The following is an 18,723-nucleotide window of genomic DNA, read 5'->3' as shown; positions in this document are numbered from 1 at the left end:
ACATCGGTCAAGATTCTGGAATGTGGTCAGAGCCCAGATGGGACACCTGACAGTCATGTGCACAGTGATGTTTGGAGCCTGCGATCCCAGTGTTATCTCATGGGAGGTGGAAAGCAAAAGAAGGTGCAGCTCTCAGTCCTGCCCCACCCCCTCCAGCCTCTCCAGGTCTGGAAGTGAAGGTGACTCCAGCGAAGCAGGTTGACAGTGGCCAGAGAAGGCGTTACAAAGAAAGGGACATGTGTATGATGACCCCAGGGCCCTGTGTGAGGCAGGTGACACTCATCCTGGGGCGGGGGGATGCGGCAGGGGACATGACGAGTTCCTGTGTGACTGAGTCTCCTTGCTCTGTGGTTTTAGAGCCTTTTATGATTTGCAAAGCCTGTTACTCATCCAGAAAGCACTTTGCAAAGCCCTTGGCCTTTCACCAAGGACAGCCCAGAGCCAGGAAATCTCACTTCTGTTTACACCCCAGAGCTGCGTGTCTCGGTCTGCATTCTGCAGCCCATCTGTAAGTCGATCTGGAAGTTCACCTACAGCATCTTTCCATATAAAACAGAAGGCTGAGAACTGAAGTCAGAGTTGAATTCCCTCTTGAAATTTTGTTTTGGGTTTTGGTTAGTTTTTTGATTTTTTTGTCTTGTTTTGCCCTGGGTTTGGTTCCCAGGATTGCATAAACTGGGCATGGTGGTGCATGCATGTAATCCCAACTCTCAGACGGCTGAGGCAGGAGCATTGGAATTTAAGGTCAGCTTTGCCTATGTAGTGAGTTTCGGGCGAGCCTGGGCTACATGACACTTTGTCTTTAAAAACACTGGGAATTGAACCCAGGTCCTCTGGAAGAGCAGTCAGTGCTCTTAACTGCTGAGCCATCTCTCTAGCCCCCAAAATTATTTCTTAATTTAAGAAACCCACCATTATTAACTGGGTACAATGGTGCACACCTTTAATCCCAACATCCAAGAGGCAGAGACAGGCAGGTTTCTATGAGTCTGAGGCTAGCCTACTGTACAAAGCAAGTTCCAGGTCAGCCAGAACTACACAGAGAAACCCTATCTTGAAAAACAACCAACAACAATAAATCAAAACAAATACCATTATTTTACCAAAAGCATGGCAGCCTTTTACATTTCTGTTTTGGGATCACAGGCATGGATCTCCACACCTGTTTGTGCAGTACTGGAGACCCATCATGTATCTGAGGCGAGCACCCGACCAACTGAGCCTTTTGTTTTGTTTTGTGGGATTTTATTGTATTGTTGTTGGGGTGGTTGTTTTTGAAACAAAGTCTCACTATGTCATCCCGTCTGTCCTGAAATTCTCTATGTAGACCAGGCTGGCCTCGAACTCACGGAAATCTCTGCCTCTGCTTCCCAGGTGAAACAGCACACCCATGTCCAGCCTAGCACAAGCCCTTGCAATTAGTTGGTGTTGATTCTGAGGCCCTTGAGTTCCCACCTTCCCTTCCTCCCTCCTCCTCCCTCCCTCGCCGTCCCTCCCTCTCACTCCCCCACCTCTCTCTGACCTCTCCCGCCCACCACCACAGGCAATGGACAGCCAGAAGCAGTTCACTGGCCCAGAGATCCAGTTCCTCCTTTCGTGCTCCGAAGCAGATGAGAATGAGATGATCAACTGCGAAGAGTTTGCGAACCGCTTCCAGGAACCAGCGCGGGATATTGGCTTCAACGTGGCGGTGCTGCTCACCAACCTGTCAGAGCATGTGCCCCATGACCCGCGCCTGCGCAACTTCCTAGAGCTGGCTGAGAGCATCCTGGAGTACTTCCGGCCTTACCTGGGCCGCATCGAAATCATGGGCGCATCGCGTCGCATAGAACGGATCTACTTTGAGATCTCAGAGACCAACCGTGCCCAGTGGGAGATGCCGCAGGTCAGTAGACCTGTGCATGTGCATGGTACCCACGGACCTACCCGGCCCTGACGAGCCCACACTCCTCCCCCATTGTGCTATATGTGAAGACAAGGTTTTATGTATCCTAGCCTGGCCTTCAATTCGCTGTAGCTGAGGATGCGCCCCACCTCCGTGCCCTCAGTGCTGGGATTCGAGGTGTGTCCCACCACATCTGGCTTTGGGGGTTCTGGGAATCAAACGCAGGGCTTCCTGCATGCTAGGCAAATTACCAGTATAACTATACCCCACATCCCTTCTCAGAGACACTTTGTGGTTCAGGCTGTGATCTTGCACAACCCCAGCTCGTTGGTGGCCACCTCTTGCATGTGCATCCCCTGTGCATTGCAGCATGGGTGTGCCCTCATGGTCGATGCAGTGCATCATGACTTGCAGCTGACCCTGGGAGCGCCGCTGCCACCTGTCACCCTGACTCAGTCACACACACATGCTTCAATCTGCTCCCCTGTCCTCTGGGGCCCTGCTAGGCCCATACCAACTCTCCCATACACCTCCATGCCTCCGGAGTGCCCTGCCATGTATGCTAACACACTCTCAAAGATGCCCCTCAGAACCATGTCTGGAGCAGCCTGGGCCTTCTGAGTCCTATCTCAGGGCTCCCTATCCCCAACCTCACCCATCCAACCCACCAATGCTTGAAAGCATCTCACACACTCCCCTGAGAGTCCTCACGGCTCCAGTAGACTCCATGCCTGCTGGGTGCTCAGCTCATGTGCGAGAGCCCCACTTCCACCCACAGTCCCTACCCTGACCTGGCACCCCAGGGGACCTCCTACATACACTTGCACTCACACAGGCTTGTCATGCCCCAGCGGCACCCACACACTCCTTCCGCTCTCATAGCCCACGAGGCTCACACACCCATGGCCTCCTTAACCCACACCCCTCATACCACTCCTCAGTAGAAACCCAGCTCATGGATCTGCCCCACAGGTTGTTCTGCCCACGTGCCTAGGTCCCTCTTACATCGGCCCCATGACACTCTCTTTACACTTACTGTGTAAGTACAAGCCCTTGCATGATCACAGCTGTCTTCTCCTCTGTGAGGTCCCATGCATTCCCTGTACAGAGCCCCAGGCAGTGCAGTCACACCGGCCAGCATCCTCCCAGGATGCCAATGCCCTCTGTTCACACCTGAATCCTCTCTGGGCCCCTGGTTTCTCCTCACTCTCCACAAGAACCCTTATGATCTCGAGCTGCGTGCTCACATCTCATCAGGGCCACATGTGCTTTTGTACATCCTTGCACCCAGAAGATCTGTGCACACGCATCTGCAGGGAGCCTCCATTCACCCTGTCCTCCTGGATGGTGCTTGTGCTGTGTTCGCTCTCTCCCTCCCCCCGACTCAACCCATTACCTACTCCCTAGTGCATAGTGTGTCTTCCTGTGAGCTCCCTGAACCCATTGCATGAACACCCTCCTGTACTCCTAAGAACCAAGCATATCCATATGGGCCTCATGGGGAATATATCACCAGTGAACACTATACACTTGTCCCATGCCAGACAGGCGCTAGTCTAACCACCCAACACCTGTCAACTCACTAAATCCTTATAACCTTCAATTGTGCCCCATTTATGGAGGGGGAAACTGAGGCCCAAAGAAGTAAGTCAAAAATCACCCAGATTTTTCATAGCAGAATCAGCTGCAAAACTTTTGCCCTCAACCACCGGACTCTGTCCTCCCAGAAAGACCAAAAGAAGCCCAGCATCATGGTGGTGCCTGCCTATGATCCTAGCTCATGGGGAGTGAAGGCAGGAAGACCAGGAGTTCAGGGTCATCCTCAGAAACCCACAGCATTTGAGATTAGCCTGGGATATATAAGACCCTGGGCATGGACAAACATGTCCATGTTATCCCAACACTTGAAAGGCTGAGGCAGGAGGATCACATGTACAAAGGAAACACGTTCTAAGTATGGAGACTGTCTAAAAACAAAAATAAAAACAAAATAAACAAAGGCTAGATTCTGAAGCTAGCTTCTTGAAAGCTCAAACTCTACCTTTTATTTATGATCTGTGTTATCCTAGGTGCCTATCTAGGACTATATAAATTCCTGGCTCACTGCCTATAAATCACACACACACACACACACACACATTCACTCCATAACACACACACATGCACACACATACACACATACACGCATGCATACACACACGTGCACACATGCACTCACGTGTGCGTACACACACACACACACACACACTGCCTGCATCTCAGACTAGCTCTGATACACTTTACAGCCCAGAGCAGGCTAGAACTTGGGATCCTCCTGCCTCAGCCTCCCAGGTGCTAGGATGAGAAGCATGCAGGACCATGCTCTGTAATTAGAGCTGCTGTTAATAACTTTTGGGCAGGGCGGTGGTGGCGCACGCCTTTAATCCCAGCACTTGGGAGGCAGAGGCAGGCGGATCTCTGAGTTCGAGGCCAGCCTGGTCTACAGAGTGAGTTCCGGGACAGCCAGGGCTAACCAGCCTGAGCAGCAAACCACATAACAAGAATATGACTCCTTAAATATAAAAGAAACTATGGAGGGTGGTGGTGCACCCCTTTAATCCTAGCATTTGGGAGGCCCAGGTTAGCCCAGTCTATAGAGTGAGTTCCAGGCTAGCATACAGTACAACGCTGTCTCCAAAATAATGATGGTAATAAAAATAATAGAGGTAGTGCTCACGATCGCTGGCAGTTATGAGTGCTTACTGCTCTTGCAGAGGAGCCGAGTTTGGTTTCCTGACTCACACTGGGTGGCTCACACCGTCTGAGTTGTCTAGATCTAGGGGATCTTATGCCCTCTCCCGGAATCCTAGGTCCCCTGTACTCACATGCACTTGCACATACATACACATAATTTTATTGTCTTTAAAGATTATTATGTGTAAGTGCTTTGCTTACGTGTAATGAGTTCATCACCTGAATGTGTGTGTCTGGAGGGCATTGAAACCCCTGGAACTGTAGTTACAGATGGTTGTGAGCCACTCTGTGGATGCTGGGAATCGAATGGGGTCTTCTGGAAGAGTAGCCAGCGTGCTTAATTCTGAATTACATCTCCAGCCCCACAGATAATTTTCAACAGTAATGAAGGAAATTGTAGAGGGTGCTGCAGTGTACCTCTGACCCCAGCGCTCAGGAGGTGGAGGCAGGGGTATCAAGAGTTCACGGCCATCCTCTATAGGTAGTTGTGGGCTAGCCTGGGCTACTTAAGTCCCACTCTCAAAGGGATCTGCTACAATGAACCCCACCATCCGCTCCCCTCTTCTGCAGGTGAAGGAGTCCAAGCGCCAGTTCATCTTCGACGTGGTGAACGAGGGCGGCGAGTCCGAGAAGATGGAGCTGTTCGTGAGCTTCTGCGAGGACACGATCTTCGAGATGCAGATCGCCGCTCAGATCTCCGAGCCCGAGGGCGAGCCGGAGGAGGATGAGGACGAGGGCACCGAGGAGGCTGAGGAGGGCGCAGCGGGTCCCGACGGGTCGGGCTCTGCAGTGGCGGCGGGCGTGTGGGCGTGGCTGGCGGCAACGGCGGGCCGAACGCTGCGGGGTCTGAGTTACCGGAGCCTGCGGCGACGCGTGCGGAGGCTGCGGCGGCTGACGGCGAGGGAGGCTGCCACGGCGGTGGCCGCGCTGCTCTGGGCCCTGGTGGCCCGCGCGGGGGGCGCGAGCGCGGGGGCGGCGGCCGGGGCGCTGCGGCTGCTCTGGGGCTCGCTGTTCGGCGGTGGGCTGGTAGACAGCGCCAAGAAGGTGACGGTGACCGAGCTCCTGGCAGGCATGCCGGACCCCACGGGCGACGAGGTGCACGGCCAGCAACCGAGTGGCCCTGGCAGCGATGCGGAGGGCGAGGGTGAGGGAGAGGGCGAAGGCGATGCCGCCGAAGGCGCTGGAGACGAAGAGGCAGCAGCAGACCAGACTGGCACAGGAGGTGCCGACGGGGCGGTGGCCGTGGCCGATGGGAGCCCCTTCCGGCCAGAAGGCGCCGGTGGTCTTGGGGATATGGGTGACACGACGCCAGTGGAGCCCCCCACACCAGAAGGCTCGCCCATCCTCAAGAGGAAGCTGGGGGTGAGAGAGGCCTGCAAGGCTCCAGGGCATGAAGGGAGAGGGACAGGCTGACAGAAAACCTCAGAGAAAGTCGAACAGAAAGGAGAACCTCGAAATGTTGGGGAGAGAAACAGATACTGGGCGGCTGGAGAGAACCAGAGACCTAGAGACCAGATTAAAGGAGTTGGAGAGAGGGGCAGGTCTAAAAAGACCCAGAGGCAGTGCCAAGGACGCCAGGAACAACCCTCAGAGAAACACATTGCTGTAGGGATTTAATATGAGAGGAAGGTCCCCCAGCATCTTCACACCTTGGTGCTATGACTTGCTGCCTGTGGTTGTCAAGGTGATGAGAAGCCACGAGGGACTAGAGCATTCTTTGGGCATGGAAGCTGACACAAGCTTACGATTCCACACTGGGGAGGCTGAGGTAGAAGGATCTGAAGTTCAAGACCAGCCTGGGCTACATAGTGAGAACCCATCACAAACAGACAAAAAAGCTCTTTGAATGCAAACTGATTCTGCACGGGACTGTGAGGCAGGCGTTTTATCTCTGAGCCTCAGTTTCCAAGGAAGAGGGGATCCAGGAGAACACCTTGGTTACCCAGGGGGAAGGAAGTAAGGCTGGGGAGTAATGGGCTAGAAAGAGGACCGTTGAGCACCAAGAGGACTGAGACCTATGTGTGCCCTACCCCCAGGTGGATGGAGAAGAGGAGGAGCCGCCCCCAGAACCAGAGCCAGAGCCAGAGCCCGAACCCGAGAAAGCTGAGTGAGTGTCTATGAGTGGAGGCGGGCAGACCCTTGCCTCAACCCTTCTCCTGGACTGAGAGGCTTCAGAGGTCAAGGCCCAAAGTTGTGCTGGTCACTCCCTGCCCTCAGCCCTCTGCCCCCAGCCCCCAGCATTGTCGTGTCCATACATGGGGACCCAGGAGAGACTGAAAAGACACCAAAGATAGGATGCTCGTTTTAGCTCAAGATCTCTGTGCTTGAAGTTCCTTCTGTCTGGAACATCTCCCCCTTGCCCTACACGTGATGTTATTTTAATGGGGTGTGATAATTTCATCAGAAGAGTGACAAGTTGAAGGCCTCCCTGGACCAGACCATCCTAGGCAACTTATTGAGATGCTATCTCAAAATTAAAAATTAAAAAAAAAAAAAAAAAGATGCCTCTCAGAGGTAGGGCACTTGCCCAGCATGCTCAGGGCCCAGCTTTAATTTCTACTGCTGCAAACCAGAAACGTTTTACGTTGCTTTCTCCTCAATGCTGAGGATAAGACCCAGGGCAGATGCCCATGCTAGACGAATGCTCTACCACTGAGCCCTGCCCCACCCACACTGCTTAGCTCCCTTTAATGGAGTTTGTGCGGGCAAGGCCCATGGCTGTCTCATCATCCTGGATCCAGAGCACCATCTAGACCTGGCCTTGTGTGGGATAGCCCACAAATGAATGACTTTGAATGAATGAGTGAGTGAATGAATGAATGAATGAATGAATTGCCCAAGCCTTTTCTATGTCCTACAGTACCGAGAATGGAGAGAAGGAAGTCCCTGAGCCACCTCCAGAGCCCCCCAAGAAGGCACCCCCTCCACCCCCTCCAAAGAAGGAGGAAGCTGGAGGAGCAGGCCTGGAAGAATTCTGGGGAGAACTAGAAGTCCAGAGGGTGAAATTCTTGGTGAGGACCCAGTAGGGGGTACTTAATTAAGCTTTCATTTCCTGTGACACCCACCTCTCCCCAAGCTCATCCCACAGAGGAACTCTCTAAGAGGGACCAGAACTGTCCTCAGGCACAGCTGGGAGGTCGGAACCCATCTCCTCATGGAGCGTGTCTGGGAGACAGCATCCTGTCCCTGCCCCTGGCCAGTCCTGACTTGTGTTGGGGCCGAGGGAGACATGTTGAATGGAAAACAGTTCTGTGAGGAATTGTGGGAGGAACAGGGATAGGAGAGGTGGGGAGGAAAGGATGACACCGTAAAGAAGCCTACTCCGACTCCCAGTAAAGCCTACAGTGTAGCATGGCTGGGAATGTGGACTCCAGTCTACCCGAGTCAAATCCCAGGTATGGGATTGGGGCATGGCTCGTGGCAGAAAGCTTGTCTGTCATGAGAGTCTCAGATTCCATCTAGAGAACCCCTTCTCTCAAATAATCAGTTTGCAGAGCCTTGGCTATGTGACCTTGAGAAAGACAGCACCTCCCTGAGCCCCGGGTTCTTCATTTGTAAAGGGCTGTGCTGAGAGCGAAGCAAGTCCATGCATGGAGCAAGCACTCCATGACAGGAGGTTGCGGGCAGCTGTTTGAGGATCGGGTGCTTTCCTGTGGGTATATGTGAGATGCGGTCAGCGATGAGGCCGCACTGTGACCTCTCTTCTCTCTCCTAGAACTACTTGTCGAGAAACTTCTACACTCTGCGGTTCCTGGCCCTCTTCCTGGCATTTGCCATCAACTTCATCTTACTGTTTTATAAGGTGTCTATCCTGTGGCAACAGGCCATGGGGTGGGTGCCGATCCTCACCCGGCTGCAAGGTGGGAAGCTCAACACACCACAGGTTCCCTAGGCCCTTCAGGGAAGGGATGACATTCCAGACTCAGCCCTCTTAGGGGGGTTCAGCCTAAACAGCTGGTGCTGATTTGGGGGTGCCCTGTGGGGCTGAATGCTGGTGGCTGGGCATTCAAGAGTTAGTGCAAGACACAGCCGCTTCCCCTACCAGCTTTGCCAGGCAGTACGCAGGTGTGGAAGTCCCCTCAGAGCACCCAGTGATGCAGCGGTTTCAGAGCAGCTAAGGAGAGGTATGTGGAGGCATACCTCCTTAAAGTGGGCAGCTCCTGGAACTGAGAGAGAGGGTGAGGAGCCAGACCTCCTGAAGCTAGAGGAAGGTTCATGTTCTTACCAGGGGCTTTTGGTAACAACACAGAGACTGGCTAGAGACAGATGGTGGTGGTGAGCAAATGTTTAATCTCTCTCTGCCTCTGTCTCCTCCTCCTCCTCAAAATGGGATCAAAACCACATTCACATATGAGACTTCTGAAACTTAAAAGAGGGAACCAGGGACAGGCATGGCAGTACGCCTTGAATCCCAACACTTGGAAGGCAGAGGCACACAGGTCTCTGTAAGTTCTAGGCCAGCCAGGCCTACTACATAGAGATTATCTCAAACAGTGAGATAGATATAGAAGGATCAAGAAGTCAAGGTCATTCTTGGCTATACAGAGAGTTTGAGGTCAGCCTGGACCACATGAGACCCAGTCATAAATAAATAAATAAATAAACAAACAAACAAATAAATATGTACAACAGTTCCTGGATCTAGAACATGCCCTTGCGGCCTGGTGTGGTGGCACATATCCATATGGGAAGCTGTGACAGAAGATCACTAGTTTGAGGCCAGCCTGGGCTACATAGCAAATCTCAGGCAAGCCTATGCTATCAAGAAAAAAGAAATGTTGATGGGAGTGGTGACGAACGCCTTTAATCCCAGCATTCAAGAAGCAGAGACAGATGGATCTCTGTTTAAGGATAGCCTGGTCTATATAGTGAGACCCAGTCTCAAAAGGGAGAAGCAAGGAAAGAGAGGAAACAAAAGAAAGTGTCATATAAATGCTGCTGCTTGTGAGTTCTGGCCTAACAGACCAGGTGCCACCAGGGTCCCCTCTCTGATTTGCCTTTGACCCCATTTCAGGTCTCAGACTCTCCACCAGGGGAGGACGACATAGAAGGCTCTGGAGCTGGGGACATGTCAGGGGCAGGGTCTGGTGATGGCTCTGGCTGGGGCTCCAGGGCCGGTGAGGAGGTGGAAGGCGATGAAGATGAGAACATGGTGTACTACTTCCTGGAGGAGAGCACCGGCTACATGGAACCTGCCCTGAAGTGCTTGAGCCTGCTGCATACGCTGGTGGCCTTTCTCTGCATCATTGGCTACAACTGTCTCAAGGTGGGACATGACCTGTGACTGTGACCCTGGGGCTGTGGCAGATGCTTGCAGAGAGGACCTAGGACAGTGGTTGGGACAGGAGGCTTAAGATTGGGTAAAATTAGTAACCAAAGGAGCAACCAGTAGGATACTGGCAAAGATGCCAACCAACAGCGTGCTTTTGCAAATGGGAGCTAATGCAGACCACAGCTGCCAGGCTAAGCCCCGGGGTTATCTGTACCATGCTTGCTGTGTGCATTTCCCTATCGAGGGGGCAAATTTATCATGGGGAATGTTACTTCCCACCTGTTAATCAGTTGAATTAGGTTCTCCGTGAATCGGAGAGCCGGAGAGATGCCCTCAACACTAAAGAGTACATACTGCTCTTGCAGAGGACCAGAATCCAGTTCCCAGCACCCATGCAGAGTGGCTCACAAATGACTGACTCCGGCTGCAGGGAGATCTGATGTGTTCTGACCTCTATGGTCACCTACATACACATAACAGCATGCACTCACACAAACACATATACACACTTAAAAGGCTTTTTTAATATAAAAAGATCTCTGAGAAGCTGGGCCCATACCAATGCATGCTTGTAATTCCAGAAGGCAGGAGGATATTGAGTTCTCGGCCAGCCTGGGCTACATAGGGAGATCCTGTCTCCAGAATAATGGGGATATGGACATACAAGCCCTCACCCCTATCAAGTAGCTGTTAACTATTGATGATTGTTGGCAAAAGGAAGAGACACGCTTCTTCAGGAGCATGGTCTAAGGTAGCTTGCCCGTGCTTCCGTGGAATGGCCCACACCCATCTGTATATGAAAAATACTAATTGGACTTATAGGTTATATTTAAAAGTAAAACAAAACAAAAGGGCTGGAGAGACGGCTCAGTGGTTAAGAGCACTGACTGCTCTTCCAGAGGTCCTGAGTTCAATTCCCAGCAGCCACATGGTGGCTCACAACATCTGTAATGGGATCTGATGCCATCTTCTGGTGTGTCTGAAGAGAGAAATGGTGTACTCACATACATTAAATGGATAAATCTTTTTATTTTTTCAAGACAGGGTTTCTCTATGTAGCCCTGGCTGTCCTGGAACTCACTCTGTAGACCAGGCTGGCCTTGAACTCAGAAATCCACCCACTTCTGCCTCCCAAGTGCTGGAATTAAAGGCATGTGCCACCACTGGGCTAAATAAATCTTTAAAAAAATAATTAAACAAAAGACAAGGCTTGCCGGTCATGGTGGCGCACGCCTTTAATCCCAGCACTTGGGAGGCAGAGGGAGGTGGATTTCTGAGTTTGAGGCCAGCCTGGTCTACAGAGTAAGTGCCAAGACAACCAGGGCTACACAGAGAAACCCTGTCTCGAAAAAAAAGACAAGGCTTGGCATGGTGGCACGCACCTTTAGTCTCAGGGTTCAAGAGGTAGAGCCAGGCAGATCTCTGCAGGTTCCAGGCCAGCTTGGTCTAAATAATAAAAAAAGATGTGTCTCTCATCTAGTGTGTCTCTGGGGTCTCAAATGTGACAAGGGAGTTTCTGATATATGTCAAATATGCTCCAAGTTTGTCATGGCCCCAAAGCATGTCTCAGGCATCTGTTGGGTTCCACAGGTCTGGAAGTTTGTATAAATCTTGCAAGTTTTTTTCCTGAGTTAACGCAGCTCTTTGGTTAGAGTCCTTCTGCATGTTGTGTCTGCAGCTTGCCCCTCCTTCCATGGCTCCCACCTGCCTCTGTCTTATATACCTTGCAGCAGAGAACGAGAGTGCCCTCAGTTTGCCCTTTCCCTCCCACTCTTGCCTGCACCTCCACCCACCTGCCAGCATCTGCCTGCTCCTCCCCGGCCACCCCGACCCCCTACCAGCACCTCCATCTTTCTACCCTGAAAACTGAGATAGCACCTTTGGTGCCATTCACAGGCTACAGGCAGGTCCCATGGCTTCTGCAAAGACCACGGTCTCCCTCCCTGAATAACTAATGCCACCCCTCACCCTGCCTCCCTCCATCCCTAGGTGCCTCTTGTGATCTTCAAGCGAGAGAAGGAGCTGGCCCGGAAGCTGGAGTTTGATGGTCTCTACATTACAGAGCAGCCGGAGGATGACGACGTGAAGGGACAGTGGGACCGCCTGGTGCTCAACACACCGTAAGTGCCCAGCCCCACCTCCGGGAGGCAGAGGGGGCAGGGCAAGGTCTCCACTCCAGTCCAGGCCTGGACTTCCAAAGTCTGGTCGGTCCCCATGCAGTGAACACATTAAAGTGGCTCTGGGTGGGGGATTAGCATGACAGTGCTCTGGTAAGCTACTTCCTGCTCACCTTGAAGACCCGATGCAAATTTTTAGCAACTGCATCAAAGTCTGGATGTGGTGCCTAGAATCCCAGATTAGGACGCAAAGATAGAAGGATCCATGGGGCTTACTGACTATCTCTGTTAGGGTTTCCATTGCTATGAAGAGACACCATGACCAAGGCAACTCTTATAAAGGACAACATTTCATTGGGGCTAGCTTATAGGTTCAGAGATTCAGTCCATTATCATCATGGCAGGAACATGGCAGCATCCAGGCAGGCATGGTGCAGGAGGAGCTGAGAGTTCTACATCTTGTTCTGCAAGCAAACAGAAGACTGGCTTCCAGGCAGCTAAGATGAGGGTCTTAAAGCACACCCTCTAAAGAGACACACTTCCTCCAACAAAGCCACACCTACTCCCACAAGGCCACACCTCCAAATAATGCCACTCCCTGCGCCAAGCATATTCAAACCACCACATTGACCAACTAGTCTAGCCAATTGGTAACCTCGAGGTTCAGTCAGAGACACTGTCTCAAAAAGTAATGTGGAGGGGGCTAGAGAGATGGCTCAGCAGTTAAGAACACTGGCTGCTCTTTCAGAGGACCTGGGTTTGATCCTCTGCACCCATATGGTGGCTCACAACTATCCTGTAACTCCAGCTGCAAAAGATCTGACTTCCTGCGCCCCTTTTCTGGGCTCCAACACATATGCAGGCAAAGCATCCGTGCACTCAGAATAATAAATAACAACTTAATGTTAAGTAGAGTCTAGAGCCAGGTGGAATTGCTTTTCCTAGCATCTCAGCACTAGTGAGCTCCAGACAGGAAGATAATTTGAGTGCAGGGGTTAAAGTGATCCCTGTCCCATCTCATTGTCCCCTGGCCCAACCCCTGGCTTCTGATCCTTCCCATACATCTTAGTCACTGTTCTGTGGCTGTGAAGAGACACCATCAAGGCAATTCTTATGAAAGAAAGCATTTAGCCGGGCTGTGGTGGCGCACGCCATTAATCCCAGCATTTGGGAGGCAGAGGCAGGCGGATTTCTGAGTTCGAGGCCAGCCTGGTCTACAGAGTGAGTTCCGGGACAGCCAGGACTACACAGAGAAACCCTGTCTCGAAAAACCAAAAAAAAAAAAGCATTTAATTGGGGGTCTGCTTACAGTTTATTATCATGATGGGGAGCATGGTGGCATGCAAGAGGAGAGAGAGACAGAGACAGACAGAGAGAGAGAGGAGACGGAGTCAGAGAGAGAGGCAGAGAGACAGAGTCAGAGAGACAGAGAGAGGAGAGACAGAGTCAGAGAGACAGAGACAGAGACAGACTGAGCCTGGTGTGGGCTCTGGAAACCTCACAGCGAGGCATCACCTCCAATAAGGCCACACCTCTTAATCCTTCCCTGACAGCTCATCCAGGACTGAACATGCAAACATATGAGCCTCTGGGTTTCAGCCTCATTCACACCAACACACCACCCTAACCTCCCCACACTTCTCTTTTGACAGGTCTTTCCCCAGCAACTACTGGGACAAGTTTGTCAAGCGGAAGGTGAGAGGACCATGTGGGGCGGGAGGGCTCCTAGGCTGAGTCCCCTGGGGCTAGTAGACCATCCCTGGCCTTGCCAAGTGTTTATTTTGTATGGGACCCTGAACAAAGGGCTGTGTTCCTCTGAAGAGTTTCCCCTGGGGAACATGAGCACAGTGATCATACTTTCTTCTGTGAAGGGCCCTCGGTGAGGACTCAGTAGACCAATGAGATGAGCACCGACATGGTAAAGGCAGTTAAGAATTATCTCTTAGCAGGGCATGGTGGTGCATGCCTTTAATCACAGCACTCAGGAGGCAGAGGCAGGTGGATCTCTGGGAGTTTAAGGACAGCCTGGTCTACAGAGTGAATTCCAGGATAGCCAGGGTTAGAGAGACCCTGTCCCTAAATGTCTCTTTGAGGGTCTGAAGATGTTGCTTAGTTGGTAGGGTGCTTCTTGAACATGCACAAAGCCCTGGGTTCAATCCCCACCACTGTATAAAATTTAGGATGGTGGTACAAGCCTATACACAGGAGATGGAGGCAAGGAGATCATAAGTTTAAGGCTGTCCTCATCTACACAGCAAGTTCATGGCTATGTCGTGCTATGTGAGACCCTGTCTCCATAAAACCCCAAACCTACCAGCAATTACACAGATGGATGGATGGATGGATAGATGGATGGACGGATGGACAGATGGACAGATGGATGGATGGATGGATGGACAGATGGATGGACGGACGGATGGATGGATGGATGGATGGATGGATGGATGGACAGATGGATGGACGGATGGATGGATGGAAGGATAGATGGATGGATGGATGGATGGATGGATGGATGGATGGACAGATGGATGGACAGATGGATGGACAGATGGACAGACGGATGGACGGACAGACAGATGGATGGACAGATGGACGGATGGGTGGATGGATGGATGGATGGATGGATGGATGGATGGATGGACGGATGGATGGACAGACAGATGGATGGATGGACAGACGGATGGATGGATGGATGGATGGATGGATGGATGGATGGATGGACAGACGGACAGACAGATGGATAGATGGGCAGATGGCTTTGTAGCCAGACTTTGGCTGCTTTGTGGGTTCATTTTTTCTTCCAGCCTTTTCTACCCTTTCATCTCCCTACCAGATAGGAGGGGAACAAAGGATAGAGAGGAAAGATGCCAATATCATTAGACTACTTTCTGCTGATTAGACCATCAAGTTTTGGGGGCAAGTTTGATCTTCACTGTCAGGACATCTAGTTTCTTCTTCTTCTTTCTTCTTTGCACATAACTACTTAACAAACAGCAACCACCCAACAGCACACCCTTTGGGGCCCTAGCATTTATATACCCTCTGAAAAGTCTCCAGGGTTCCAAATGTCACACAACCACAGAAACTATCTGCAGCTCACAAAAATCACACCCCTGCTAGAGCACGAGGCAAATCATAGTCACCTGCTGTGGACAGTCCGAAGCAGCCCCGTATCCCATACCTGGGATTAAAACGAAAACATTCCCATAATGTTCCTGTGTTTTTTAAAAAAGAAATCAAAGCTTCAAAATTGTCACTACATGGCTTAGTAATTAAGAGATCTTTCTGCTCTTCCAGAACCCAGATCCAGGGACTCTGATACTCTCTTTCTGGATTTGGTGGGCACCCACTCATGGGGCATACAATCACAGAGGCAAACACACATATAACTAAATAAATAATAAATATTGAAAGAAGTAAACCCAAATGGAAACTTGGCAATAAACCTTTGAAACGTAATAAAAGCTGCAGTAATGCCTCAGCGGTTAAGAGCACTGGCTGAGGCCGGGCGGTGGTGGCGCACGCCTTTAATCCCAGCACTTGGGAGGCAGAGGCAGGCGGATTTCTGAGTTCGAGGCCAGCCTGGTCTACAGAGTGAGTTATCAGGACAGCCAGGACTACACAGAGAAACCCTGTCTCGAAAAACCAAAAAAAAAAAAAAAAAAAAAAAAAAAAAAAAAAAAGAGCACTGGCTGCTCTTTCAGAGGACCTGGATTTAGTTCTCAGCACCCACATGGTGGCTCCCAGCCACCTGTAACTGCAGCTCCAGTGTGTGAGATGCCCTCTTACAGCCTCTATGGGCACTGCACACACAGATCCACACATATACAAAACGTTACAATAGCTAAATGGCCCGGTGTTGTGGCATTATGCACTTGGAAGGCAGATGCCAATAGATCTCAATGAATTTGAGGCTAACCTGGTCTATAGAGTGAATTCCAGGCTAGCCCTACTTGCATGGTGAGACCCTGCCTGTATCAGTATCAGTGTGGAAGTGCAGGAAAATGTGTGTGCTGCCCAGGAAAGGTTGCTGTTCAGTTAGAGGGGTCTGGAGCAGCCCTCAGAGTGACCAGGAGGCCAGTGTGGCTGGGATGGTAAATGAACAGAGAGGAACACCAAGGTGCTGTAGAGGACAGGGGTCCCAGTTACACAGCCTCTTGTCTGCCTCTCCAAACAATAGTTTCCCCCATTAATTTGGCTTCTGCATCTGCCAGATGTTAGACCTTCCTCCTTATCTGCAGAAATCAGGAACTTCTTCCCAGAAAAATGCTCCCCTATTTCTCATGTAAAGTTGAGTGTCCCTAGAAACCACACAGGCAATGTCCCCTTCCCCACCTCCAGCCTGCCACTCTCTCCCACAGGTTCTAGACAAACACGGGGACATCTTCGGGCGGGAGCGGATTGCGGAGCTGCTGGGCATGGATCTGGCCTCTCTGGAGATCACAGCCCACAATGAGCGCAAACCTGACCCTCCGCCGGGCCTGCTGACATGGTGAGAGGGTCACCTCTGCCAGAGGCAAGCCGGGGGACATGGCTAGTGCCTTGACACCCAGGCATCTGGCTGTCTCCCTTGCTTTTTACTCAGGATCATGTCCATCGATGTCAAATACCAGATCTGGAAGTTTGGAGTCATCTTCACAGACAACGTGAGGAGGGCTGTGGTCGGAGAGGGTTTCCGCAGGGAAGAAATGAGTCCGAATGCAGCTCATGCAAAGCCCCCTAGAGTAGGAATGTGCCCAGGACTCCCTGACCCCAGACCGATTCCTAAGCCCCGTGTCCCCTGACCTCGGAACATCCTTGCCATTGCTGTGAGTCTTCTGTAGCTGACCTGCTCCCTGGTCCCCTCCTGCTCTGGTGCAGATAGATACTCCCCAGGTAGAGACTGCATCTGCCCTTGCTCTGAGACATCCTTCCATGTTTCCTGACTCCGACCCTTTATACTCAGTCTTTCCTGTATCTGGGCTGGTACATGGTGATGTCCCTCCTGGGTCACTACAATAACTTCTTCTTCGCTGCCCACCTCCTGGACATTGCCATGGGAGTCAAGACGCTGCGTACCATCCTTTCGTCTGTCACTCACAACGGAAAGCAGGTGTGGAGAGCAGGGACCTGCGTGGAGATCTGGGAGCGGCAGAGGGAGAGGTGTGATCAAGAGATACTGGGGAAGTAGGCATGAGAGCTATGGGAACAAGGAAGTGAGGGCGGAGTCATCTTTGAGGGGCGGGGCAAAGAGGCATCTTGGAGTGGTGGGCCTCCCTGGGAGGGGAGGGGCTTCCCAAGAGGGGAGAGGCGTGGTAATCTGGAAAGAGCTGAGCCAAGGTTAGGGCATTCTTTCGTTTGTTCTTGTGCTTTGTGGGGAGGTTATTTCAAACGCTCCAGTCTATGTAGCCCTGAGTGTCCTGGGCTCATAATTCACTATTTAGACCAGGCTGGCTTCGAACTCACAGAGGTCTGCATGCCTCTGCCTCCCGACTGTTGGGATTAAAGGCATGCGCCACCACAACAGGCCTAGGGGTTCTGGGAGAGGGGAAGCCAAGCAACTGGAGCATGGAAGAGAGGGTCAGAGAATTGAATGCCCTGTGTAGAAGGAGCGTAGAGCTGACAAGTGCCCGCCTGTCCCCAGCTGGTGATGACCGTAGGGCTCCTGGCCGTAGTGGTCTACTTGTATACAGTGGTGGCCTTCAACTTCTTCCGCAAGTTCTACAACAAGAGCGAAGATGAGGACGAGCCTGACATGAAGTGTGACGACATGATGACGGTGAGCCCCTCCCCCACGCTCGTTCACAAGTTACTAAGTTCCTATCGCTGTGATAAAACATGACCAAAAGCAGCTTGAGCAGGAAAGGGTTTGTTTCACAGTTCCCTCTAACAACAGCTTATCCCCAAAAGCAGTGAGAGCCGGGGACTCAAGCAGGGCTGGAACCTGGAGGCAGGAGCTGCTGCAGAGGCCATGGAGGGTGCTGCATACTGGCTTGCTCCTCGTGGCTTGCTCAACCTGCTCTCTCATAGAACCCAGGACCACCAGCCCAGAGGTAGCCCCACAGTATGGGCTGAGCCCCTCCCCCCATCAATTACTACTTAAGAAAATGCAACAACAAAAAAAAAAAAAAAAAAAAAGGAAGAAGAATCTGGGTGTGGTGGCGAACGCATTTAACCCAGCACTGGGGAGGCAGAGGCAAGTGGATCTCTGTGGGTTCCTCACCAGCCAAGGCTACACAGTGAGACCTTGTCTCAAAATAAAGCCAAAGTGCCTTCCTTCAGATTGTTGGGTACATGGCTGGAGCTGAGGGTGGAGCCGAGCCTAGCAGCAGCATCTGAAGCAGCCATAAGCATCACTGCTGGAAAGGTGGGGGCTTTCTGTACTCCCTGAGTGGGGTGACTTAGAGAAAACAACTCGCCCACTCCCTCTGGCCTGGCCACCTGGGACTTCACAGAACTATCACAGGGAGGCCCAAAAGGAAGATGTGGGATGGTGGTGGCACACGCCTTTAGTCCCAGCACTTGGGAAGCAGAGGCAGGCAGGCCAGCCTGATCTGTAGACTGAGCTCCAGGCCAGCCAGGGTTACACAGAGAAACCCTGGCTCAGAACTAGCCTCCAACCTCCAGCAAAACAAAACAAAACAGAGACGATCTGGCCCTATCTGAGTCTAACCACACTCATTGCTTCTGATTTTTGGCTTCCAGGTCCTTTTTCAGTTCCTCTAGCACCACATGTT

At 51.7% G+C, this 18,723-nt stretch overlaps 1 protein-coding gene across 4 annotated transcripts in view; it reads left to right on the top strand.

Moving 5' to 3' along the window:
- Nucleotides 1-18,723, top strand: part of Ryr1 (ryanodine receptor 1) — a 131,001-nt gene that overhangs the window by 107,938 nt on the left and 4,340 nt on the right. For all 4 annotated transcript variants that reach the window (XM_076930947.1, XM_034498479.2, XM_076930943.1 and 1 more), the window contains 12 exons: nucleotides 1,544-1,885; nucleotides 5,189-5,980; nucleotides 6,655-6,725; nucleotides 7,479-7,629; nucleotides 8,334-8,420; nucleotides 9,633-9,884; nucleotides 11,880-12,010; nucleotides 13,660-13,702; nucleotides 16,369-16,499; nucleotides 16,593-16,653; nucleotides 16,953-17,099; nucleotides 17,631-17,765. In XM_076930947.1, coding sequence (XP_076787062.1) covers nucleotides 1,544-1,885; nucleotides 5,189-5,980; nucleotides 6,655-6,725; nucleotides 7,479-7,629; nucleotides 8,334-8,420; nucleotides 9,633-9,884; nucleotides 11,880-12,010; nucleotides 13,660-13,702; nucleotides 16,369-16,499; nucleotides 16,593-16,653; nucleotides 16,953-17,099; nucleotides 17,631-17,765 — 2,343 coding nt within the window. The remainder of the gene's footprint in view (nucleotides 1-1,543; nucleotides 1,886-5,188; nucleotides 5,981-6,654; nucleotides 6,726-7,478; nucleotides 7,630-8,333; nucleotides 8,421-9,632; nucleotides 9,885-11,879; nucleotides 12,011-13,659; nucleotides 13,703-16,368; nucleotides 16,500-16,592; nucleotides 16,654-16,952; nucleotides 17,100-17,630; nucleotides 17,766-18,723) is intronic.

The sequence above is a fragment of the Arvicanthis niloticus genome, chromosome 1 (genome assembly GCF_011762505.2).
Source record: "Arvicanthis niloticus isolate mArvNil1 chromosome 1, mArvNil1.pat.X, whole genome shotgun sequence".
Taxonomy (NCBI): domain Eukaryota; kingdom Metazoa; phylum Chordata; class Mammalia; order Rodentia; family Muridae; genus Arvicanthis; species Arvicanthis niloticus.
The sequence above is the reverse complement of the archived record's forward strand: the minus strand, read 5'-3'. Positions and strand labels throughout refer to the sequence as shown.